Here is a 25,609-nt window from a genome sequence, read left to right as displayed (position 1 = left end):
GATGTCTGAGTTAATTTCAGGTTGATAGTTCTGAGTGGCCCTGAAAATGATCCTGAAGATCTCACGATAGTGTCAGGAAAGCGAGCAGACTGCAAGTGGCCTTAAAGACAGCAGAGGGACACCCTTACCACAAGAGTGAGGAAACCAAGGCTTAAAAAGATAGGCACATGACAGGCTGCTGGCAGACGTGAGCCCAGGCTATCTCCCAAGAACAGTGCCTTGAACTAAGCTGACACTGTCAGCATTACAGGAGGAAGAAAAGAACAAAGGAGCAGAAGACATCATCCCCCTTCAGAAACCTACAAAACAATTCACCACATGTGCTCCCTTAAAATCCACACCATACCAACCAGTGATGGGCACATCTTTAATCCCAGCACTTGGGAGGCAGAGGGCAGATGGATCTCTGCGAGTTTGAACCTAGCCTGGTCTACAGAGTGAGTTCCAGAATAGAGAGAGACTGTCTCAAAATAAAATAAAATAAAATAAAATAAAATAAAATAAAATAAAATAAAATCATGCCCTCAGTATAAATCCCTTGAGCATTCAAACACTACTGCTCATATTTTAACCAAGCCAATACCACCCTTCAAAGTATCAGTTCACCCAATGCATGTATGTCCCCTAAACTGTGAGCCAAAATGAAACCTTCCCCTCTTGAGTCATTTCTATCAAGTATTCAGCAGAGTCAAAAAAAAAAAAAAAAGTAGCCGGGCATGGTGGTGCACGCCTTTAATCTCATCACTTGGGAGGCAGAGGCAGGCTAATTTCTGAGTTTGAGGCCAGCCTGGTCTACAGAGTGAGTTCCAGGACAGCCAGGCCTACACAAAGAAATGCCGTCTCGAAAAACCAAAAAAAAAAAAGAGTAGTGCACACCATGCATATGTGTACACATGCATGCATAACCACAACCAAAATGTTCATCCATGCATACATGCATGCACACCCCCACACATGTGCACACACACACACCCACATAGTCACATGTACATATATACACCCATAGGTGACAGTTTCAGCTTAGTTTGAGGCACTGTTCTTGGGAGATAGCTTGGGCTCACGTCTGCCAGCAGCCTGTCATGTGCCTATCTTTTTAAGCCTTGGTTTCCTCACTCTTGTGGTAAGGGTGGTCCCTCTGCTGTCTTTAAGGCCACTTGCAGTCTGCTTGCTTTCCTGACACTATTGTGAGATCTTCAGGATCATTTTCAGGGTCACTCAGCCTCCACGGGGACCCAAACATACACACACGAACACCCATATATGTGTGTGCATGCATATACATATACACCCATACACAGATGCACCCTCACACAAATGTGCATACACATATGTACACTTATGTACCTAGGTGATTCTGGGTTGTTCTAAGTGGCCGGTTAAATCTGAAAGCATCGTCATAATGCCAGGTGTGTCTTTGCATCTCTGTTAAACTCTAGAAAAGGGAGCTAGGGAGAAATCTCAGTAAAGCAGCGAAACCCAACCATGAAATCCTGAGTTCTATCCCCAGCACTGGCACAAGAAAGCCGGGCACAGCCATGCACACCATGGAGAAGGGCGGCAGACAGATCTCTGAGGCTTGCTGGCCAGTCAATCTTACCTGATCAGTGAGATCCAGTGAGAGGCTCTGCCTCAAAAACAAGTGAAGCTCAACAGAGGAAGATACACCCAGTATGGACCTCAGCCTCCACAGGAACCCAAACATACACACACACACACACACACACACACACACACACACACACACGTGCACACATACACACACGTGCATGTGTACATGCACACTCTCCAGTGTACATGTTACCTGAGAGTGAACATGGGGAAGAGTTGCCGGCACAAAGGTGAGAAAGTCATCCCAGTTTCACGGCACCTTCCCCAGGCTAGTCAGGTGACTGAATCCATCAAAACTCGTGAGCGTGCCCCTTCACAATGGATGTGTCTTATTGTATCAAAATTACACCTCAAAATTTTTCATTTTTCAAAAAAGCAATCACAGAAGAAAAATTACCTCAAGGGGGGGAGGGGAAAGTTGGATTGACAGTAACTCCTCGGCAGGAACAGTCTAAGCCAGAAGACAGCATAATGATATATTCAAGGTGCTGAAGGAAAATAAATGCCAGCTTAGATTTCTATTAAGCAAGGGAGATACCCTTCCAGGATAAAAATGAAATAAAAGCACTTTCAGACAAACAAAAACTGATATGATTTACCTGCGGTAAACACCGCTAAACAGAACAGGGGAGGCACCAAAGAGTGAAGCCAGATGGAAGGGTGTGGAGGCAGAAGAGTGGGGGGAAAGAATCTATGTGTGGTGATATGAAAATATTAGCAATATCTTGTCTTATTTCACATCTATTTTCCTTATGAGTCTATATGTGCCTATGTGTATCCCATGAGTACAGTATCTACCGAGGCCAAGAACGGCTCTCAGATCCCCTGGATCTAGAGTTACAGGCAGTTGTGAGCCACGAAGCAGGTGCTGGGAATTGAACCCAGGTTCTCTGCAAGAGCAGCCAGTGCTCTGACTGCTGAGCCACCTCTGCTGATTTCTACCAGTTTCCTTTTGACCTCTATTAAGGTGGCAGAGATACTTTTTTTAAAAAACGGCACGGACATATACATGTACAGGCACATTGATGACTGCACACACACAGAAGGTTTACAAAGGTTTGTGATTCCATCTATAAACACCCATGATAAAACAGACAGACAGACAGAGAGAGAGAGAGAGAGAGAGAGAGAGAGAGAGAGAGAGAGAGAGAGCAGGAGAGAAAACCGCTCTCAATAGATTATAAGAAACAGAGAAGAAGACCAAGGTACCAGAAAAAAACAGCAGCCAAGTGTGTCCCCCATCTGTTCTGTTCCCTGGTATCACTGTTCCCTTGCTGTCAAGTTCCTGGAGAACAAAGTCAATAAGAATGCCTCCTGGACTTAAAAACTACAGTGTCCCTGGTGGTGGTGCACACCTTCAATCCCAGCACTTGGGAGGCAGAGGCAGGTGGATGTCTTGAGTTCGAGACCAGCCTGGCTACAAAGAGAGTTCCAGATCAGCCAGAGGTACACAGAGAAACCCTGTCTCAGAAAACCAAACAACAAAACAAAACAAAACAAAAAAAAAAAAGTCCAGTGTCTTTTGGATAAGGAGGAGGTTTTCCTGAGCCATGTTCTACAGGTGCATTCAACATGGGGGGGTCTAACTCCATCTTCCACAGCAAGGGGAAAACTTGGAAAATAATAAAGAGCACTTCTTTAATCCACGGACACGCCACGTAAGCACAGAACTCCTCAGCCACAGTCAAGGCAAGCCGAACAAATTACCACAGAGGCTGGGAAATCCAGCCTCATCCTGCCCATCGTTCCCACCTGGCTCCACTTCATGGTACGCGCTGCTTCCCTGTTTATTGTCACTAAGCCACAGGAGAAAACAAGTAAAATAAAGTCTACCATTGTTAACAGATTTTTAAGAGTTTAAATTTTTTTTTCTTGTGCTTTCAATGGGTTATTTAGCTCTAGTGGCAGCTGCTGACAGTTTTTGTTGTTGTTGTTGTTTTTATTGTTTTTTGTTTTTTGTTTTGTTTTTTGTTTTTTAATGTAACCACCACCAGCTGTAAGTTCACTTTGGTTAAAAACATTTAATTATAACGCTTCCATTCAAGCCGAAGGTAAACCCACTTTGTATTAGAAAACCGATAGCAAGAACATGGGCCAAAAGCCAACCCCATCACCTGAGTACCCCATGCTCCCTAATGTGATCTGAAGTTGCTTCCTCCACATCCAAGAGTCCTTGGAGGGATGGAAAGGTGGGCTGGCTAGTTTTACATCATCTTGGCACAGGGTAGAGTCACCTGAGCAGAGGGAGCCTCAGTTGAGAAGGTGTTTCCATCCGATCTGGCTGAAGGCAAGCCTCTGGAAAATTTTCTTAATTAGTGATTGGTGAGGGAGGGCCCAGCCCACTGTGGATGGTGCCGCACTTGACTAGTGGTCCCAGGATTCCGTAAGAAAGCAGGTTGAGCAAACCATGGGGAGTAAGTCAGTAAGCAGCATCCTTCCACGGCCTCTATATCAGCTCCTGCCTCCAGGTTCCCACTTGCTTTGAACTCCTGCCTTGGTTTCCTTCAGTGGTCCATGGCTCAGGGCACATAAACCAAATGAACTCTTTCCCATCCCAGTTGCTTTGGTCATGCTGTTTCATCACAGCACTAGAAACCCTAAGACATCGGGTCATCATAGAGAGGGCAGTCAGAAGCAAGTCCCGAAGAGAATCAGTGACCCAGTAGCAGCAACAGGAGACTGTGATATGGCCACCACTGGGTCTATGAGGTACCCTAGACCCACACTCAAGTTCTCATTCTCTTCTAGAAAAGAATCTCAGGACTAATCAGAAGAAAGAATTGGAACTTATGAAGGCAAGGTTTTGATGTAAAATTAAATATGGGGGGTTGGGGGTGGGGGGGGAGACACTGCAAAAACAAAAACAAACAAACAACAACAACAACAAAACAGCTCACACACCAGTCACAGGGGCAGCGCTCTCAATAGGGAATGTGTTGGTTTGGTTTGGTTTGGTTTTGAGGAAAGGTCTTAGTCCATCCAGGCTGGCCTCAAAGTCGGTATGTAGCCAAGGATAAACGTTGGAATTCTGATCTTCTCACCTCCACCTCTGGAGTGCTGGGATCACAGGTGTATACTGCCTGGGTGCTGAAGCTAAAACTGGGCACTTTGTGCGAGCTGAGCAAGAATTCTACTGACTGATCTATAGCTCTACTCCTGAAATTGTCTTACCAACAATAGCCCTGTATATCCGCCGGTTTCTAAAGCTGGAATTCCATTGTTCAAAGGATTTCTAAAGGATGCTTATTTTATTGCGTTTCTAGATCCTAGGCTGATTCCAGGCATGCCCTGGACAAGATCAGAGGCTAATGAGATTGCCCTGCATGAGGGAATCAGGCCACACTGCTTGTGTCTAAGCAGAGCTCATCAACTCGGTGGGATTCTCAAAAGGTTACAGGCTCACATCCAGAAAAGGAAGACTGTTCTCTTGTGGGTCATATGCACGGGCCTTAAGCCTTAAGGTCCTTGCCACGTTAACACTTCCATTTCAAATAGCATTGTGTGATAAGAATATTGTCACCTCTTGGCAAATATTGTCCCTTCTCACAGCAAATTTTATTAGCTGTACTAAAACTTTTCAACATCCAGCTAATGACAGGCTTCCACCAGACTCCAGGGTGAGGGGCTCCCTTCTCTTTCTGTGTTCCCTGATTCCTCATCTCTCTAGCCTGCTGCAGCCCTGCTAAGGTTCCCAGTAATTAATATCTCATAATCCCCCTCCCCCCTGTGCCAAACAGCATCCATGGCCAAAGAAAGCCCAAGAAATAGTTCACTCACAGACCTGGACATTGCCACCCCAGCCTGCTTCCCAGGACCTTAACAATGAATTGTGTCTTTTCATGAACTAGGAGAGACTCCTGTGGACCACACACTTGTATCTCCTGTTGTGTGGAATTCAAGGACCAGCCAGCTGAGCCCCCATCCTGCTCTTGAGGACAAAAGTAATAGGGAAGACTTGATAAGCTCAAGACAGGGAGAGATGTGCTGCTCTCAGCATAACACACTCAGTAGTGAAGGTTCCCCTGAGCCTTGGCTGAACAGCCAGCCAGAGGATCATTATGGACAGTGAGGAGAACGGAGAAACTGGGAACCACATCCACTACTTGACCAACTTTCTCACAACCGAGAGTTGTTGACTGAAGACTAAGGGTCCACTCAGACACCCAGGTCTGCTTCATTTGGCCCACTCAGCATTTGGCCTCACTAACATTCAAGCACCCCATAAATTGGGTATGGTGGCACACACCTATAATCCCAGCTCTTGGGAAGTTGAAGTAGTCGGATCAGAAGTTCAAAGTTATCCTCAGCTACATAGAGAGTTCAAGGCACTCAGGACTCTGCCTAAACTAAATGTATATAAGGGTAAGAAAGTCATACAAAACCGGCATTTCTACCTATAAAACTCCCCTCTGTTTACAGGACAGACCAGAAGATGCAGCTCAGAGAAAACACCTCCACGTGCTTAGCTTGAACTTTCTACCTCATTCTGCCCCCTCCTTGGGATACAGATGAGAAAGTGAGGCACAAAAGCCAAGTCACAGGTCTAGAGGGTCACATGGTTAGATAAATAACAGGGTGTACAGTAAACCCAGTTCTGACTACAAAGAACATAAGTTTAAATGACAGAAATCTCTAGGAAATTCCAGAAATGTCACAAAACTTCCCCAGTTCCTGGGTAACATTTCAACCCATAGTACTGAGTGCCCTGGATGGCTCAAAATCCAATCTCTCCACTGGCTCTCCATTTCCAAGGCCATCTTCCAGAAACTGGAGGTGGGGCAGGCTTGTAGCTCTTTCTTCTCCCAACACCTTGTCATCCTTTTATCTCCTTGTCAGTAAGTCCCAGCCTGGCTCCCCAACAAAGCATGTGCCTTATTTACTGTCATGGAGAAACAGACAAGATCTGGAATCCTATTGAAAATCCTATGGCATAGTTTCGGGTTAGAAAAAAATATATATGCTTTGGGAGAAAAGTGTCATTTAAAACTCCTACATTTGGATTGAAGTTCTTAGGGGGTTATGGATCTACCAAGAGTTGAAATTCCCTGGAACTGCTATGAAAACCAGGCTGGCCTTGAACTCACAAAGATCCTCCTTCCTCTGCCTCTGGAGTGCTGGGGTTAAAGGCTTGCCTCCACCACACTCCATCTGCCTCATTTGATTTCCACCATCAGGTGAAAGAGACAGAATTCCCATTTAAGCCCCAAGTGACCTAATCAGAACCAGTTCCTTGAATGTTATTCTGAAAGCTTTGGTGGCCCCAGCCTGATGCCCCAAGGGACCAGCCTTTCTCCTACCTCATTCCAGTTGCTAACAAAGGGGCTGTGGTTAGCTTCTACTGCAGTTTTCCATTGTTTCTTTCTAAATGGAAACCTTTTATTTGCTTATCAATCAAAGGGACAGGCTTCATTGTTGCAAAGAGAAGCGCTTTCCCATCTCTCTGGAAACCATCACTCTCCCTGCCCACCTTCCCACCCCCTTTGGATACAGACGTGGATACTAATGATGTTAATTTCAGAGATGCTCACAGGACATTTATTCTATGCCAGATGATGTTGCAAATGCTTTTCATAGGAGAAAAAAAAGTCATTTATTGGATCTTGCAAAATTTCCCCTTGCCTTGCCGTTGAAGAAACTGATACAAAAATACCCTGTCCTGGGTACAGTGTTACTGGAAGAAAGAGTAGCAAATGATCAGTCCTGGTTGTTTGGTTGGTTGGTGGGTGGGTGGGTGGGTGGGTGGGTGGTTTCTGGAGGGTAGGGAGCAGAGAAGACAGGTGGCAAACCAGAGCCTGGGCTTCATCTGAGTGGGTTATCCAATGTCAGCTACACCAGTCAAATTCAAGCCTTGCCAGACCCAGCATTGCCAATTTCAGGTTTCTTCTGAAACCCCTGAAATTAGGCTTCTAGTCAAGTCTGCTTTTCAAACTCCGTGCGTGAATTCAGTTGGGCATAGATGTGCGGGGACCCTCATGTGAACAGAGATCAAAGAACAAGTTCAGATGTTAGTCCTCCCTCAGCCTCCACCTTGTCTGAGTCAGGGTCTCTTTTATTGGTTGCCATGAACAGCAGGGTAGCTATGCCAGACAGACAGGGTGGTCTGTCTCCATAGAAGTGCTGAGATTGTAAAATGGGATACTATGTCCAAAGTTATGTGGGTGCTGGGATCCAAACTCAGGTCTTCATGTTCCTGGGATAAGCACTCTACCCACTAAACCATCTCCCCAGCTCAAGTCTGAACCTAAAGCAGGGGGAGGGGTGCGGGGGGAGGGGGCGAGGGGAGACACTCATCGACAAGCCAACTAAGGTGGTCGTCTATGGACTGGTGACTTTGGACACAGGCCTTGGCCATCAAATCCATCGTCACCACGCAACCACACTGCCTCCCTTCAAGCAGGTCCAACAGTGGGGCGGCACTTGACAGCTAACCCTCCAACAGGCGTGGATGGTCACACCTGTAATCCCGGCACTTAGGAGGCTGAGGCTGGAGGATTGTCATGGATTCAAGGCCAATCTGGGTTACAGGGTGAGCCCTATGCCACCATGGGTCACATTAGGATTTTTAAAGGTAACAATCATGTCTTTTCTGCAGGTCCTCCTCAATCAAGAGTGAGACAAGGAACCCTGGCTTCTTCAATGAGGGACAACAACAAACAACGATGTGGCCCTAATGAGTCACTCCACAGCAAAAGCTGTCAAATCCATCATCCCTGTTTTATTTTTCGAAAGTGATTAAACACCACTTTCTTCCCTCTGGTAGCAATATGCCAGTGACAGCCGATCTATCATGGTGTCTGATCTATCTCTGCATCTACCGATGTTTAACTGCAGAGTTTCACATCCATCATTTCCTACCTGAATAGCTTTTCGAAAAGGAAGAGGAATTTTAATTCTGCTTCCCGACAGCAGAGGAATTAAAGGACAGGAGTTTTCCTCCCACCAAACACCAGCAGCAGATCCATAAACCTAACCAGAATGCACACTCAAACAAAGACGGTAAGCATGGCCTTCTAAAAAGTGCAGTGCCCACGGATGCCAAAAGAGGGCACTGGAGCTCCTAGTATACTGGAGTTACAGATGGTTGTGAGCTGCCATGTGCGTGTTGCGGATGGAACCCAGGTCCTCTGTAAGAGCAGCCAGTGCCCTTAACCACTGAGCCACCTCTCCAGTCCTGTTGCCATTTCTCACCTTGGTAATATGTTCTCCATCTTAGCCACTGTGGCACAAGTACCTTCAGGGATGTGCAACTTCATGTATGTTTTTTCCCTCTATTTCTAGAACTTTCTCAACTCCCCAAAAGGAAACTCTATTCTCATTTTCAGTCATTCCTCATCACCCCACCCCATTCCACAACCATGACACTGCTTCCTGTCCCTGTGGGGGACCTGCTTATTCTAGACACTCCCACAATCTCTTTAAACAGAATATGAAGACCTTTGCCTCATCTAGTCCCTCATTCTATAGCATTTCCTCTCTCTCTCTCTCTCTCTCTCTCTCTCTCTCTGTGTGTGTGTGTGTGTGTGTGTGTGTGTCCTAGGGATGAGAGCCAGGGCCTTGTACATGCTAGGCAGATGTTCGACCCCTAAGCCACACCCCCAGCCCCCCACACTTGGGCACTCTAGGCGGGAGTCTCTACTGCCACAGAGCCACACCCTAGCTCTTTCTCCATCGTTTTCCAGATACCTCCTTGCTATTGCTTTGGCTCATATTTCATTCCTTCTCACATAGGGAATATTATTTCCTTATCTACCCAGGGATGAGGAGGACTCGGATCCCTCTTCCATGGCTGATAGGAATGTAAATGAGGCAGGTGCCATAGAGACAGTCTAATGTGTTAAGCTGGACACACAGCTCCACCTATAGAGTAGAAAATAGGTGTTCAAACAGATATGTATAAGAGTTGTTTGTGACAACTGCATTCATAACAGCCACGAGGGGGGACCACCAATGACCACCCTTATTCTTTGAAGCATCCTTCCTGTACTGAGGTCATATGGCAGAGCTTCACACACACAGCACTGTGGACATCCTTACCATGGCCACGCCAAAGAAGTAGGATCACACACCCTCCCATCCCAGGATCGTCAGAGCAGCTCCTCCCAAGTAAAGGGTAGATAAAACCCTGGGTACTACATTAAGGTATTTGTTGAGTCTCTCTTTCTTAGATGCTTTTATTCAAATTCTGTCAAATACCAGATGCAGCTTGGTGGCTCTCAAAACCCACTGTGGGAGTTTGAATATGCTTGCTCCAGGGAGTGGCACTATTTGGATGTGTGGCCTTGTTGGAATAGGAGTGTCACTGTAGGTGTGGGCTCTAGGACCCTCATCCTAGCTGTCTGGAAGTCAGTCTTCTCCTAATGGCCTTTAGATGAAGATGTAAAACTCTCAGTCCCTCCTGCACTACACATGACTGGATGGTGCCATGTTCCTTCCTTGATAATCATCGCCTGAACTTCTGAACACGTAAGCCAGCCCCAATTAAATGTTGTCCTTGTAAGAGTTGCCTTGGTCATGGTGTCTCTTCACAGAAGGAAAACGCTAAAACACCCACATCCAGCAAAATTATAGTCAAACATAGCTGTGCTCTAGAGACAAGCCTGGCTTTAGGGTCAAAAGCAACCTGGTACCCCGAGAGATACAGAAAGTAACTGGACATTGAGAAGAAACACACAGTGGCGTAGATGTATCTCACAAAGCTGAAGAGTCGTGAGGACAGTCGTGAGTCAAGGGTACAGTTCATAGGGGCAGTCAAGTGCAGGACAGTCATACTGTGTGGGTCCATTTATGTCTACATCCAAGCAAAGTGATTCCCATACATCTTAGGAGAGACCACTTGAAAGACAGGCAACAATGGGGGCTCCTAGAGAAGAACCAGTGATCTTGTCTCAGTTTGGGTGCTGGCCATCTTATACATCCAACTTTGTGACATTCAAAAAAAAAAGGAACCTCGTGCCCACCATGTCTGGGGGTTGTGCTTTATCTCCCTTTAAAACATTTATTTTTAAAGTATTTAGAGGAGATGAAGAAATGGCTTGGCAGTTAAGAACACTTGCTGCTCTTTCAGAGGATCTGAGTTTAGTTCCCAGTGCCCACGTTGTGTGCTTTACAATCAACTGTAACTCCAGTTCCAGGGGATCTGACACACTCGTCTAGCCTCTTTGGGAGTCTGTGCTCATGTGCTTACACACACACACACACACACACACACACACACACACACCTCTAGTAAAGCTTTCTCCTGGCTCCATTTTCCTCGATCCACATGATCACAGTGGCTATCTTCCAATTAAAACATGGCCCGCACATGTGTCCCCATCACTAGCTGGGACTGGAGCCAGCCTGGCTGAGCATGAAGATGGCACCTCTGGCTCACAGGATTAACAAAAGTAATTCCCCAAACAGCCTGTGCCCAGCCCAACCACACACCAGGCACTGCCGGGCAGAGCAGACTGACCCATGCTACAGAGCCAGAGAGGTACCAGAACCCATGGCTGCACCCCAGTTCTCCACACACAGCTATCAGGCATCACAGCAAGTTCCTGGAGTTGTCTGGAATGAGACCCAAGTCCCAAGAATCCCATGGTGCTAGCTACCTGTCCTCCCCCCTACAAGCCCCTGGACTTGTGCTTCCAGCCATTATCCATACTAACCAGTTATTACCTCATCACTATGACCACCTCTACTGCTAGTCATATACAGGACAAGATGTACTACTAAGGCACTCAGCCACTGATGTTACTGGCACCCCCAAAGCCATCATCCTGGAAACCCCAGTCTGTAGCTTGTCTTTGCCTATTTTGTAGGCTCTTCTTCCTTCCACCCTTTCAACTCTCTAACAAACAGTAAATAGGAGAGAAAAAATGATAGAGGGAAAAGGAGGTGGTGCTATTGTTAGACTACTCCTGCTGATTAGGGGCATTGAGTTCTTTGGGACAAGTTTGATTTTCACTGTTAGAAAGTCTCCTCCTCCTCCTCCTCCTCCTCCTCCTCCTCCTCCTCCTCTCTTTCTTCTTCTTCTTCTTCTTCTTTCACTTCTTTTTCTTCTACTATTTCTCCTCCTCCTCCTCTCCTTCTCCTTCCCCTTCTTGTTCCTTCTTTGAGCATAACTATTTAACAAGCCACAACCAACAGCAACCAACCAACAACGCACCCTACCTCTCAGGCCCTAGCATTTATATATCCTCTGAAAAGTCTCCAGAATTCCAAACATCACACAATCACAGAAACTAGCTGCAGCTGGCAAAGTCACCCCCATGCTAGAGCATGAGGCAAATCATAGTCAGCTGCTGTGGACAATCTGAAGCAGTCCCATATTCTATACCTGGGATTAAAACAAAAACATAGTCTTATAACATTTCTGTGCTTTTTTTTTTTTAAAGAAACCAAATATCCAAAATTCTCACTACACCAGTCTGTGATGGAGTCAGATGGAAGAGGATGTTGATGGACTGTGTGACCACCAGGCTCATTACAGTGACAGCACTCACATAGAACACTCAGTACAATCCTTCCTTTCCATTCCAGATTCTCATTCTCAGCCTTCTGCATAGCCATGCTCTTCAGAATTCCTGACCAGAAGACAGATGTCTCTCTGCTGAAGCACCCAGGGTTGACCCATTTGTCCCTCTTCATTTCGGCCATCCATGGTAGTTCGAGAATGGCCACCACAGGTTCATATGTTTGAATGCTTGGTACCCAGTTAGTGGAACTGTTTGAGAAGGATTGGGGGGTGTGGCCTTGTTACAGAAGGTGTCTCTAGGAGTGGGTTTTGACATTTCAAAAACCCATTGCCAGACCTAGTCTCCTCTCTCTCTCTCTCTCTCTCTCTCTCTCTCTCTCTCTCGCACGCTCTCTCTCTGCTACTACAAACCAGGATACCAGGATATAAAGTACTTGGCTACTGCTCCAACACCATGCCTGCTGGCTTTCCACCATGATAATCTCATACTAACCCTCTAAAACTGTAAGTAAGCCCCCAATGAAATGCTCTCTTTTATAAAAGAGTTGCCTATGTCTCTTCTCAGCAATAAACACTGACTAAAACAGCCATTTACTTCATTTACATATATTGGTGGGTTCTTTTTTTTTTCTGTATTATCAAAAGCATGAAGGACCCTCTCATTACCATAATAGTGAGCAGGGAGGTGCACTCCTTTTTGGTTAAGTCTCAGGAATGACAATAGATCTCCTGCTCAGTCCCCTGGGCTCTGACCTTGGTCAGTCCTCATAGCAGGCAGTGGTTCTCATAATGTAAGGCAGGTCTTATACCCTGGGCTACAAAATCCCACAGTGGTGCCCAGCCTAGTCGCAATGAAATCTGAAGTCTTTTCAAAAGACATAAAGCCCTGGGAGAATGCTACCTTTGGCCACCTTGCTAGCCAGGTATCCCCACCCTTACCTGCACAACAGTGTCCCTGACCTCTTTGGTGACCCCGGAACATGCCCCAGTTGGCTGCCTGAGGGCTTTGTAATGAGCCTTTCCTTCATCTCTCCCACACCCATCCCACCCCTCCTCTGAGCTCTGTTCCTCAGAGAAGCCCTTCTCCACCCACCTATCCAAAGGAACCTTCCAGATCCTAGGCTGTCCCCTGCCCTGTTCTCCTGTTGGTACTTATTGCCTCTGGACACAAAAGAACCACAATGCTTTCAACAAGAGTCTGTCCCTATGAACCATGGGTAAGTAAGCTTCAGAGAATAGAGACTCTTTCTCCCTGTGACAGCTTGTCACCAGACCCCAAACCTGCACTCAGCAGGTAATAAGGGTTTTGGGACCTGCTGGTAAGATACACAAGACAAAGGAGGCAGAGAGGAACTTGGGGGTTGCATGTGGTTTCAGGAATGTGTCCAGCCATTGCTTCTTGGCCTTTTGGCTAAGATCAAGTGTAGGAATGTGTCCAGCCTGCACAGACTACCATCCCAGCCTTTCATGCCTGTTCTTTCCTGCCTGGTAAGCTCTTCCTCAGACCCCTGCATGGCTAAGCCCCATTCTTCCCACCTTGGACTAATGTCCCCAGACAGGCCTTTCACTGATCATGTCCCTGGGTACCTCTGCTCTCTCCCATGTCCCCCATCACCCAGTCCTGTTTCAATTTTGCCCTTTGCACATCATGACCCACAGAATCCAGGAGGAATTTCTGACCAGCAGTATGACATCAGAGGCCCCTGTGTAACAGACCCTGTAGTGCACATGGACCGTGCCACCAGAGGAATTGGCATGGAACTGAAGAGGTAGAACATGTCTAAACCCTAGAAATCTCAAAAACTGAGATCAGAATCTCATCCTGAGACTGGCAGGATTGGAGCCATCTCCCTCCTTGTTTCTGTCCCTGCCTCAGAGCAAGTAACCTGGAGATCCCCGACCAGGTGGTCACAGGTAGTCAGTCACATAGCACAGCACCCAGAATTCTTTCCCATGCAAATGAGGCATTTCTGTAGCCTTAGCCTTCAGCCAATGACCTTTGCCCACCCTGCATAGTCTCACCCACTTCCCCAAAACTATAGAACTCTTGGTTCTTGAAAGTAAATGCCCACCCCAAGAAAGGAAATATGAACAAGCTAAGATCATATCAGAGAACTTCTTCATTAAAGATCATCAGAAACCTTTGTCTAAAAGAGCCTTAACACTGAGATTCTCAGAGAAGGTCTTCCCCCACATCCTTCATCCTTTCAGCCTGATAGGCAGAGGCTCCTGGATACCCTGAGAGGGAGAAATCAAAAGAAATGGAACCACAGCTTTCCTCCTGAACTCTTCTTTACCCTCTGACCTGGCAAACAGCAATGTTGGATGCTCTGGAGGGAGGGGCAGTCTGTGGACCCCACCTGTCCCAGACTTTGCCCTGTCCTCTCTGAGCCAGCAGCATCTGGACACTCCCAGCGAAGAGGCGGAACCCAGAGGGTTGCTGAAGGGAAATGAAGGGAGAGTGGATCTGGGGGAGAGGTGAGGCAAAGAAAAGAGGAAGGGGAAACCAGTCAGGATGTAATATATGAGAAACGAACAAACAAACAAATAGCACTGGCTGCTCTTCCAGAGGACCCAGGTTCTATTCCCAGCATCCATATGGTGGCTCACAACCATCTGTAACTCCAATCTGGGGGGGCTCTGATGCCCTCTTCTGGCCTCCAAGGGCACTAGGCATGCTCATTGTATACAGATATGCATATAAAATATTCATATGCATAAAATAAAAATAAATCATTCTAATATATATACATATATGCACATATACATATATACATACATATATATATATATATCAAGTTGAACATCCATTGAGAAGGCCACTTACCATTGACTGTGACCTCTACATGCATGTACACATACACACACGAAAACACACACACCCCAAGTGGCAGTTATTTCCTGCAGTTTGAGCTCCAACTAACAGGTCAGTCACCCAGGGAGCCCCACCCCCCACCCTACCCCGATCTCATGCCCTCAGACCCTCGTCTCCCTTTCATTTCCTTGGGCTCCCCGTTATCTGTTCCAAACACTTCCAAATTTGCTTGCTTTCTTAATCTCTCCTCTGCTGGCAGCTCCCATGTTTATCTTGCAGTCCGTGTCTCTGCAGCTTGGGTCTCCTCCCCACGAGCCTTCATTAGAATATTTCAAATGAAGACCTTTACCGCCCCCGCCGTGCAGCACGCTGGGCCTTTCCCACGGAACACGTTTTTAATTCTTATCACGGGACTTCAGGCAGTTTGTACATTATTCCCTATTAAACCCTCAATTCCACTTGAGGTGGTCACAATTCGGAGATTACAGCATTCTGCGGGGTGTTCTGCCAGTGATACATTCGCTTTGCTTGCCAGCAGACTCGGTTACGTGAGCCTGTATTTCACACCTCATTTGATTCCACAATGAGACCAACATAGAAAAAGAAGCAATTATTTATTTAGATTATGGAATCGTTTCAGAGGGATATTCAATTATGTAATGGTTTTAGAAGGATATTCATAGGTATGAGACTGTCATGCTGGAGGAGGGCTCCCTGCTGGGGGTGGGGGGCGTTTAAACACAGAACAGGAAGGAGACACATACACAGAGAAGTCACTGGGGGGGAAGCCCATCTCATTTGCAAAATGGCTTCCTCTTTCCCATGTAGCATTTTTTTAAATTTCTTCTAAAAGAAAAAAAAAAATCACAAAAACAAAAAGTGACAAGTACTTCTGAGAAGCAGAGCACTTTTTTCCATGAAAACAAGACCATGGGCTGCAGATAAGGCTCAATAAGCAAGAGGGCTTGCTGCAAAAGGATAATAAGGACCTGACTTCGAACCCCCCACCTGTTACATAAAAAGCTGGGCATGTAACCCAAGCACTGTGGAGACACTAAATCATTGTGGCTTGCTGGCCACCAGCCAGGTTCAGTGAGAGACCCTGTCTCAAGGGAATCATGAAAACAGGACACCTCTGAGTGCACACACATGCCCATATACCACACACACAAACAATATGTTGTCACTCAGAGCCAGTGGAGCATCTCAACAAATTCATTTCCTCTGCATCCACCATGGAGACCATCTTCCTAAGCCCAGCATTCTTGGTCTCTTCCAGCCCAATGTCAGGTTGAGTGACATTGCACTTACAGGGGCAATTCCCTCCAAGTCATGTCACCATCAGTGTTCATGGCCTCTGAAGGCCCACTGTATGACCACTGACAACCCTCCCTTTCCCCAATCTCCCTCCCTTTCCCCAATCTGCCCAAGCCCTTGGGAACACTGATCCAAACCCCAGCTCTGAGTTAGTCTGGATGGACATATGATCCGAGCTGTTCCAGGAAGAGCCCAGGACATCCTTTCCAGGGCTCATGCTAGACTTAACCAGGAAAATCAACTTCTCCCTAGAGTAGCAGTTCTCAACCTGTGGGTCGTGACCCCCCTTGGGGGTTGAACCACCCTTTCACAGAAGTCGCCTGAGACCATTGGAAAGCAGGGGTATTTGCATTCTGATTCATAACAGTAGCGAAATAACAGTTATGAAGTAACAGTGAAAATAATTTTATGGTTGGGGGTCACCAAAACATGGGGAACTTTATGAAAGGGTCACACTACTAGGGAGGCTGAGAAGCACTGCCCTAAAGTGACTATGTGGTCAGAGGGACACTAAGAGCTCCTGGCCACTACTCTGCTCCCAAGAAGGAATGGAGGACCCTAGAGGGGGTGGAGAGACAGGTTGTGGGGGACAACCCCCACTTCTGATGTAGACCACTGTCAGCATGGGACTTGGGGGCACTACCTGGATAACCACACAGGGAGATGTGTCCTCCCACTGTGGGTATTAAACTCAGCAGACCCCTGGGCCAACAGAATCGAGCTACAGGCCTGGGCAGAGCCCATCTTTGAAGAACATGGCCACCTGTGCCCACTAACTGTCCTCTCGCTCCCCTCATGCCTTGGCAGCAAAGCCTGCCTTCTACACAGCTGGAAAGCAACACAGGAAGTTCAGCTCCCAAGCCAGCCTGCGCCTAGGCAGGGGTTCCACTCTCTGTTACCTAGATCTAAACCAAAGCTCTGCTTGGGGGTGGGGGGAGTTGGGGTGGTGTCAGGAGGTGACACTTCACTTCTTCCCAATAATTAGATATTGCTGCATGAGTCTGCGATGCATGGATGAGCTGCACCATTAGTAGCCATGAAGACACCAGCATGGAAGATGCCCAAGAATACTGCTGTGAACCAACTGTGAAAACAGACACCTCTGTCTTTGCTATGGGAGGCCGTGAATCCCTTTACAGCAACCACTTTGGAGCAATTACAGGCACCTTTGCAGCTGGAAGCCCTTGAGCCAATATTAACAACTCATGGCCTAGGGCGCCTGGCAGGCACATTCAGATATCCAGGGAAGCCCTGGTCATGTGATGTCACAGCCCACACTCCATCCCTGACACTATCTGCCCTAGGGTGTGATTGAGGAGTTTTGAGTGGGAGGTGTCATAGCCAGCATCAGACCACTCAGCTTGAGTCATTCTTCCTCCTGGAAGACAGTCACAGGCAGCACAGTGCAGCTCTGGGGTTGTCTGGGGTCACATGAGAGGTGACAGAACACACCGGGCAAGTCCATTGACAGAGTTCAGCCTCCACTCTCACAGGACCCCACTCATGACCCATGCTGACTCATCCCCAAGGCCCATGTATCTCCTGGGCACCAAAAGACCCAAAGCTAGAGAGGAGAGAAGAGTCTAGGTGGATTTACAGGGATGCGTGTCTCAGTGACCAGGGCATTGGGCAGCATCTGAGTTGATGGCAGGGTCAGCAGTCACTCAACCAGGACTGCTCCTTGGCTCAAGGGGGGAGACAGACAGACAGACAGATAGCTCGGTAAGGGGAGAGAATAGATGTGGCAAAGGGTGGGGCTTGTTGAGTCAGGGATCTTTCTACTCTCTGATGCTGAGGTGGTCAAGCCCCTCCCTCGCCCCGCCCTCGCCCCCCTCTCCCTGCCTTCTGCTCACCACTCCCCCTATTCCCAGGCCAGCTTCTAAAGATTGCAAGGAAACCGGACTTGAGATTCTGGATCCACGGCCACCCCACCCCGGACCCCACTTCTACTCCCACCCTGAGAAATGGGTTCAACACAACAGAAAAGGTTCGTTTAAGCAGCCAGGAGCCAGAGATGGCTCAGCAAGTTAGCAGGTTAAGGTGCTTGTCTCTTACACCAGAGGACTTGAGTTGAGCACCAGGGCCCATAGGAGATGATGAACCAACCCCTAGAAGCTGTCCTCTGACCTCCACATGCACCATGACACACAGACGGACCAACAGGTGCACACACTAATAATAATAACTAATAAAAATAATAATTTTAAATTTTTGAAGAAAAATATGCAATGAGAGACAGCGGATAGCTGTGAGCACCCTGCTTGCTTTTTAAAAAGTACTTTCCCTCTGACTCTCTAATTGATCCATTCTTACCATTTCAGCCTTCAGTTCTTCATCGAAACAACAGCAATAACAATATGGTTGTCAGACTCTAAACTGTGATAAACGAAAGACAGGCAGCCTCACTATGTACGGTGCATGGAATCATAAAGGATGCTCTGAGCTGCTGTGCATCCCTGCTGTGGCTGCCCCAGGCTGGTGCCGCTGAAGGAAGGTCCACCCGCCATCCTGAGCATGTCTCTCTGTCCCTTGCTCTAGTAAACCACACATCACGGGGCTCACCTGCTCTGGGTGTCCGGGTGGTGGCCCATGCAGGACAGGACAGCCGTGGTCTGGGTACCGTCCTGCTCAATCTCCTCCTGCACTGCCCACTGGTCCTCGTGGCTCACCCGCACAGCCGTTATCTTCACACCTGCAGCCGCCTTGATTCTATGACATAAGAAGAAAGTAGACTCATGAGAAAATAGGCTTCACCTGGCCAGAGCCATGAGAGACACTATGGTGATCCGAATAGACTTCCCCCTATTCCCATAGACTTGTGTGTTTGAATGCTTGGCCCAGGGGGAGGGGCACTCTTAGGAAGTGTGGCCATGTTGGAGGAAGTGTGTCACTGTGGGGGTGGGCTTTGAGGGTTCCTATGTTAGGGCTTCACTCAGTGTGGAATGAGATCATCCTCCCGGCTACCTTTTGGATCAAGACATAAAATTCATCTGAGCAGTGGTGGCGCACGCCTTTAATCCCAGCACTTGGGAGGCAGAGGCAGGTGAATTTCTGTGTTCGAGGCCAGCCTGGTCTACAGAGTGAGTTCCAGGACAGCCAGGGCTATACAGAGAAACCTGTCTCGAAAAAATAAATAAATAAATAAACAAACAAACAAACATAGAATTCTTGGCTCCTCCCCCACCCCATGTCTGCCTAGGCACGGCCATGCTTCAGGTCATGATAATACCGGACTGAACCACTTAAACTGTACACCAGCCCCAAATTAAACGTTGTCCTTTATAGGGGTTGCCTTGGTCATGGTATCTCCTCAGACAGCATCTCTATCAGTATCACATGGAGATTCCCTTCCCAGGAAGCTAGAGGCTAGAGCGAAGAGAGGTTATGAATAGCTTTCCTCTAAGACTGATCTCAGGGACAGCAAGATGGCTCAGTGGGCTCAGTGGTTGAAGGCACTTGCCTGCCAAGCCAGATGCTCTGAGTTCAGCATCCAGAACCCACGACCTCCGCACACCCTCACGGCCCGGGTGCCCACCTCCACACATCCAAAATAAATAAATAAATGTAAGAGGAAAAATTTAATGCTGATATGTTCCAGACCATGGGCGATGGCTTCCATGGGTAAACCCTGACCTGGGGAAACTGAGGCAGGAGAATTGCTATAAGTTCAAGGCCAACCTGGGCTACACAGGGAGACCCTGTCTTAAGAATAAATAAGCAAATAAACGAATCTTGTCCCTTTTACACGTGCCTTTTACACAGCATGTTGCTACGCACCTCCGTTTTTCTGTCACTGGGTTTGAAAGGAATTTTATGAGAATTTTATCTTAATATTAAAAAGAGAGGCAAGGGCGAGAGCAAACTGGTTCAGGTGATAAAGGTGCTTCCCATCAAGCCTGGAGACCTGAGTTCAACTTCTGGGACCCACATGGTGGGGGGAGAGAACAGATTTATGCAGTGTGTCCTCCGGTCTCCATGTGTGCACCACAGTACACACACCCAACACATAGCCACTAAATTATGAACAACCACAATGAAAAATTATATAAGGAGGGAGGACACAGGTAAGTGACCCATCCCAGGAGTGACTGAAATGTGAGAGGGAGTGGTATATGTGTTAATGGGTGATGGCTAGGTGCCAGACCTGTCTTGAAGCCTGGCTCTGTCCCCTGCCTTAGAGAGTCTGGAGTATGCTCAGATATGCCAACCTCTGTGTATACATCAAATACAAAGATGGGACTCTGCCTCCTTCTCTCTCCCTGTGACAACCGCAGCCCTAGCCTGGACAGCACACCCCCAGAGGCCCCAATGTCACTCATCTGCCACCCCCTCTCCTGCATCTGATCAGTCATTCTTCCTGCTGGATTTAGGTCTTAAGCTCCTCTTCCACAAAGCTTTCTTTCTTGACACCATGACGCCCTAGCAGTTAAATTTATGCATGCCACAAACAGAGGTGTCCTGTTCCATCCCTGCCTCTAGCCAAAGGACCGAGGGAAGAGGATGTTCCAGAACTTGTGTCTACATTCAAAAGTCCTTCTCACCGAAGCTGCACCCTCTGGCCTGTGAGTCCTCTAACAACTCACACAGGGATCTTTCCCACACATACGATGTCTCAGAACCCCTTCATCATACCACTGATACTCAGACTAGAAGTGGGAATCAGATGGTCAGAGGGAAGTGCGAACCCAGTTGCTGGTTAGCCCACAGAGACCCCTCCCTGTAAGGCCTGAGCTACATCACTGAGCTTGTAAATCTCGGTTTTTCCTGGATAACAGACCCTCATCCACTGTGGTCTTGGAGGGATTAAGGATGCTCACAGGATAGTGGATGAAAGTCCATCACTAATGGTTGAATTCAAACACGGAAGTACTAACTATTTTCAGGAGACCCACCTAGACTTCTGGGCACTCACTGCCAGGCATCCTGGGCACATCTCTGAGTCTCCGGGCAGAATCTAGCTGTTCCTTCTAGATATTTCCTGGTCCTAATTCTGGGCAGAAAATTATTCCCACCTCCCAAGGCAAAGCCAGTGACACATACACACACACACACACACACACACACACTCACACATACACACATATACACACACACACACACACACAATTCTGGCCCATTCACCAAGCTTTCAAAGGATACCCCGACTCCTTCAGACACCTGACCCTGTCCGGCTCTCATCCATGAGACTTTGTCCCACAGTGAGCTCTCTTCTTATGGCCACAGCGTGATTGCAACAGCTCCAGACTGCACATCTTTATCCTCAGTTTTTTAAAAAAAAAAAAAAAAAAAAAAGATTCTCCTTCTGAGAACAAAAATCTTAAAGCCAGTTTTACAGGCTGAATTTGATGGGGTTTTTTTCGTAATGGATGAGGTTAATCCCTTATCAGAAGGGTTTAAAAAGAAAAGGATGCTGAAAAGAAGTTCAAGTCATAGAGGAAGAAATGCATGCTGGGTATTAAAAACACTTGTAAAGCCAAATTGTTGATATGCTGCCCGTCTCTTAAGCACAAGTTATGAAATTCTTAAAGCTCAGCCTCCCAACTAAATCCCCCTTAACTTCAGGCTATATTTGTTAAAGCGATTTAAGCTCACAGAAATTCAGGTCTTAAATATTCACTAACCTTGTTTTAGAAAAAAATATATATGTATCTTCAGACTTGGGGATATTCTTAGCACTTGGTATTTTAAAACTACAATATCCAAAGCTACGTAGAAGAGATTAGTGGCCCCACTGCTGTGGCAAGCTGGAGGTTTCCAGGGCTAAGCAATAAAAGTTACCACCGCAAAGTGTCCAGAACATGTAAGGAAAGTTAGCCAAGTGACTCGGTAATGGGCTAGCACACAGGAGAAGTCTTCCAGGGAATGGAGCCATCAAAGTGCAAGGTTTAGGGGCTGGGGAGAGGGCTCAGTTTGTAAAACACTTGCCGTTCTTCCTGAGGACCCCCGTTGGATTCCCAGCCCACAGGCCAGGAACCACCTGTAACCCCAGTTCCAAGGGGAAATCTGTCGCCCTCTTCTGGCTTTTGCAGGTAACTGCATGGACATGCACATAAAGACCCCCTCTCCCTGAATTCTTTCACCAGGTATCTGGAGTCTAGAGGAGGCAAGCCATGCCGAGAGCACGTTTTTGAACAACTATTTAAATCTGAAAGATGGAAGAGAAAAAATTCATGTGATGAGACCTTCTTCGAGCACCTGCCCCACAAGACCTGCCTTGGCACCCACAGAGCAGACGAAGTCTCCCTCCTGCACTCTTGGGAATGGATGCTGAAAATACATTTATTTTTGGCCTTTGAGTCAGAGAGAGAATGGAAAGCTCTAAAGAAACAAGAAGATCTCTGAGAATCATGGGGCTCAGCTCCAAGATCGGGGATGGGCAGGGTCTTCTGTGTGCAGATGTGAGCATCCCCTTAATGGCACATGAGGAGGCCAAGTAAGTCAGGTGCCACCAGGGGAAATTATCAACCTGTCTGACCATCTGTCTCAGCTAAAACTTACTTACTTAGCTTAATTTATTTATTTGATACAGGGTCTCATGATGTATCAGCCTTGACTGTCCTGGAACTCACTATGTAGAACAGGCTGGCTTGGAATTCATGGAGATCCACCTGCCTCTGCCTCCCGAGTGCAGGGACTAAAGATGTGTGTCACCACACTTGAATGTGTATAGAAAATGGTAGGGCCAGTGAGACTCCTGTCTGTTTTATGATACAAGCTGTGTGTTTGTCACATTCCTCACTACCTACAAAATATCTAGTAAGAACAATTTACAAATGGTGGGGCTTGATTCACGGTTTTAAGGCACAGCCCATCATGGGGCAGAGGCACTGCAAGAGTGAGGCAGCTAGATTGTATCCACAGTCAGGAAGCAAAGAAAGATGGACGCTGGTGCTCAGCTCACTGTCTCCTTTTTATTCAGCCCAGGACTCCAGCCATGAGATGGCGCTGCCCATGTTCAAGGCAGATTTTCCACCGCAATCAACCTAATCTGAAAAGTCCCTCTTAGGCATGCCCAGCGCCTTGTTTCCTAGGTGGCAATAAAGAATGTCAACTTGGCCATACCAACCATCATACTGAGTATGCCCAAAGGATACTCCACTCTAACCTGCCAACTATGCTCTGTGACCCTGGGCCAAGCACGCTGGAAAGCATCCCTGTCCTCCTTCCTTCTCGAATTCTGACCTTACACTGAGTACGCTTAGGAATGTGCTAACCAGAGGGCGTTCCTACTTGAAAACATAATGCACAGCCTCCCCCAATAAAATCGCCACACTTCCTTTGCTTGGAAGAGCATCAATCTAGAAATAGCACCAATACCTTCTTTAGCATAATCTTTCCCCTAAGCTTTCATTTCTTGGCCACACTTGTGTGAGCTTTGGGCAAAGCTGGGCACCCACTGCCTTCCCTTGTCTCTTTGCTTCCACCCTAGAAAGTTAGCTGGGATGCACACATCTCGAGACACACACCCACACAGAGACCAGGTGTCAGGTGTCTTCTATTATTCTCTGCCTTATTCCTTTAAGATGTTATCTCTCTATTGGGCTGGAGAGGTAACTCAGTGGTTAGAGCACTGGCTGGGTTGTTTTGGTTTTTTGTTTTTTTTTCCAGAAGAGCCAGGTTCACTTCACAGCACCCACACAGTGGCTCACAATGGTCTGTAACTTTCCTGGAGATCCAAAGCTGCCTTCTGCCTCCTCAGGCACCAGGTCTGCAAGTGACAAACAAACATATATGCAGGCAAAACACGTATACATACGAAATAAACACAAGCCTACAAAATCTCTCAGTGAACTTGAAGTATATCTTGAGGCAACTAGACCGGTTGGCCAACAATCTCCCAGCATCCACCTGTCTCCACCCCTCACAGGCACAAACAGCCATGCTGGACTTCTTACACGGGTGCCGTGGATTTAAACCCAGGTCCCTATGCATATACAGCAAGCACTCTTAACCCACTAAGCCATCTCCCTAGGCCTTTGTCAGGCATCTTTGAGCCTTAGCTTTCTTTCTATAAAGCCGTAAGCACTCAATGTGCCTGTGCTGGATAGTTTCATGTTAACTTGACACAAGCTAACGTCGTCTGAGAGAAGAAAACCTCAGTTAAGAAAATACCTCCATAAGATCCAGCTGTATAGCACTTTTTTAAATTAGTAACTGATGGCAAGAGCCCCAGCCAATTGTGGATGGTGCTGCCCCTGGGCTGGTGGTCCTGGGTTCTATAAGAAAGTAGGCTGAGCAAGCCATGGGGAGCAAGCCAGTAAGCAGCATCCCTCCATGGCCTCTGCACCAGCTCCTGCCTCCTGGCTCCTGCCCTATTTTTGTCCCTGCCCTGACTTCCTTTGATCATGAAGTCTGATGTAGAAGCATAAGCCGGATAAACCCTCCCCCACCCCACCCCCACCCTACCCCCCCCCGCAAGTTGCTTTGGTCATGATGTTTCATCACAGCAAGAGGAACCCTAAGACAATGTCTAACATATTCCTAAACGTGAAAACCGTGTTAATGCAGAGGCAACACCTGGATAAAGATGGTTTTCTGGACATGTATTTGAGCATCGAAATCAGCAAGAACCGAAGCTGGCCCCTGAGCGGTCCATGTCCATCTCTTATGCCACTGCCACTGAATATTAACTGACAGAAACCATCCAGTCCCTGACATTTCTGCCGTAGAGAGGACCAGCCAAAATCCACCCCGTGTTCACAGAAGATGCACAAAAAGTCAGCCCTGCAACTCAAGGGCAAAAGGAGGGGATGGAGAAAGGCTGTTTAATATTCTCTCCATCCTTGTGAGAAAAGAAAGCAAATATTAAATCAAGGAAATCTCTGGAAACAGTCAGAGAGCTCGCCTTTGTCACATCCATCACTTTGGTAATAAATATTAATAAACAAACCCAAGACAGAAAAAAAAACCCTCAATTCATAACTCAAAAGTCGCCTGACCTTTTATGGAATTAAACTCATTTTCTGTTGAGCCTGCTATTTGTAGAATGTTTCTGGTAACATACGTTTTCACAGATCTACCAGAGAGGATCTTTCATCCGGAGCCGCAGTGAGATGTTTTCTTCGCTCTCTTGGACACACACAGGGGTCCGTTCATTCTGATGTGTGGGATATGCCTTGTTTGAGGACATCTGTCTGCAAGCAGGGTGCTCACAGCCACCAGGACACACATGTGCACAGGACGCTCAGGCAGCGCCACCCTCAGCACCTTTCTCTCATCACACTAGTGCTGATCCATAGAACTTTCCTTCAAGTTCTAGATGCATAGATGAATGAATGCTTGCAATCACCTCCTAAGGGTGCCAAGGATGGGGGCTGGAGAGACGGCTCAGTGGTAAAGAACACTCGTTGCTCTTGCAGGGACAGAGGTTTGGTTCCCAGAACCCACATGAGGGCTCACTACCATCTCTA

At 47.2% G+C, this 25,609-nt stretch overlaps 1 protein-coding gene across 1 annotated transcript in view; it reads right to left on the bottom strand.

Moving 5' to 3' along the window:
- The window catches only part of Tmem132b (transmembrane protein 132B), a 260,166-nt gene that overhangs the window by 135,494 nt on the left and 99,063 nt on the right, over window positions 1-25,609 (bottom strand). The window contains exon 3 of the mRNA NM_001190352.1: window positions 18,762-18,908. Coding sequence (NP_001177281.1) covers window positions 18,762-18,908 — 147 coding nt within the window. The remainder of the gene's footprint in view (window positions 1-18,761; window positions 18,909-25,609) is intronic.

This window comes from Mus musculus, chromosome 5, assembly GCF_000001635.26.
Source record: "Mus musculus strain C57BL/6J chromosome 5, GRCm38.p6 C57BL/6J".
NCBI classification, from domain to species: Eukaryota; Metazoa; Chordata; class Mammalia; order Rodentia; family Muridae; genus Mus; species Mus musculus.
Note: the sequence above shows the minus strand (reverse complement) of the source record. Positions and strands in the feature narration are given on the sequence as shown.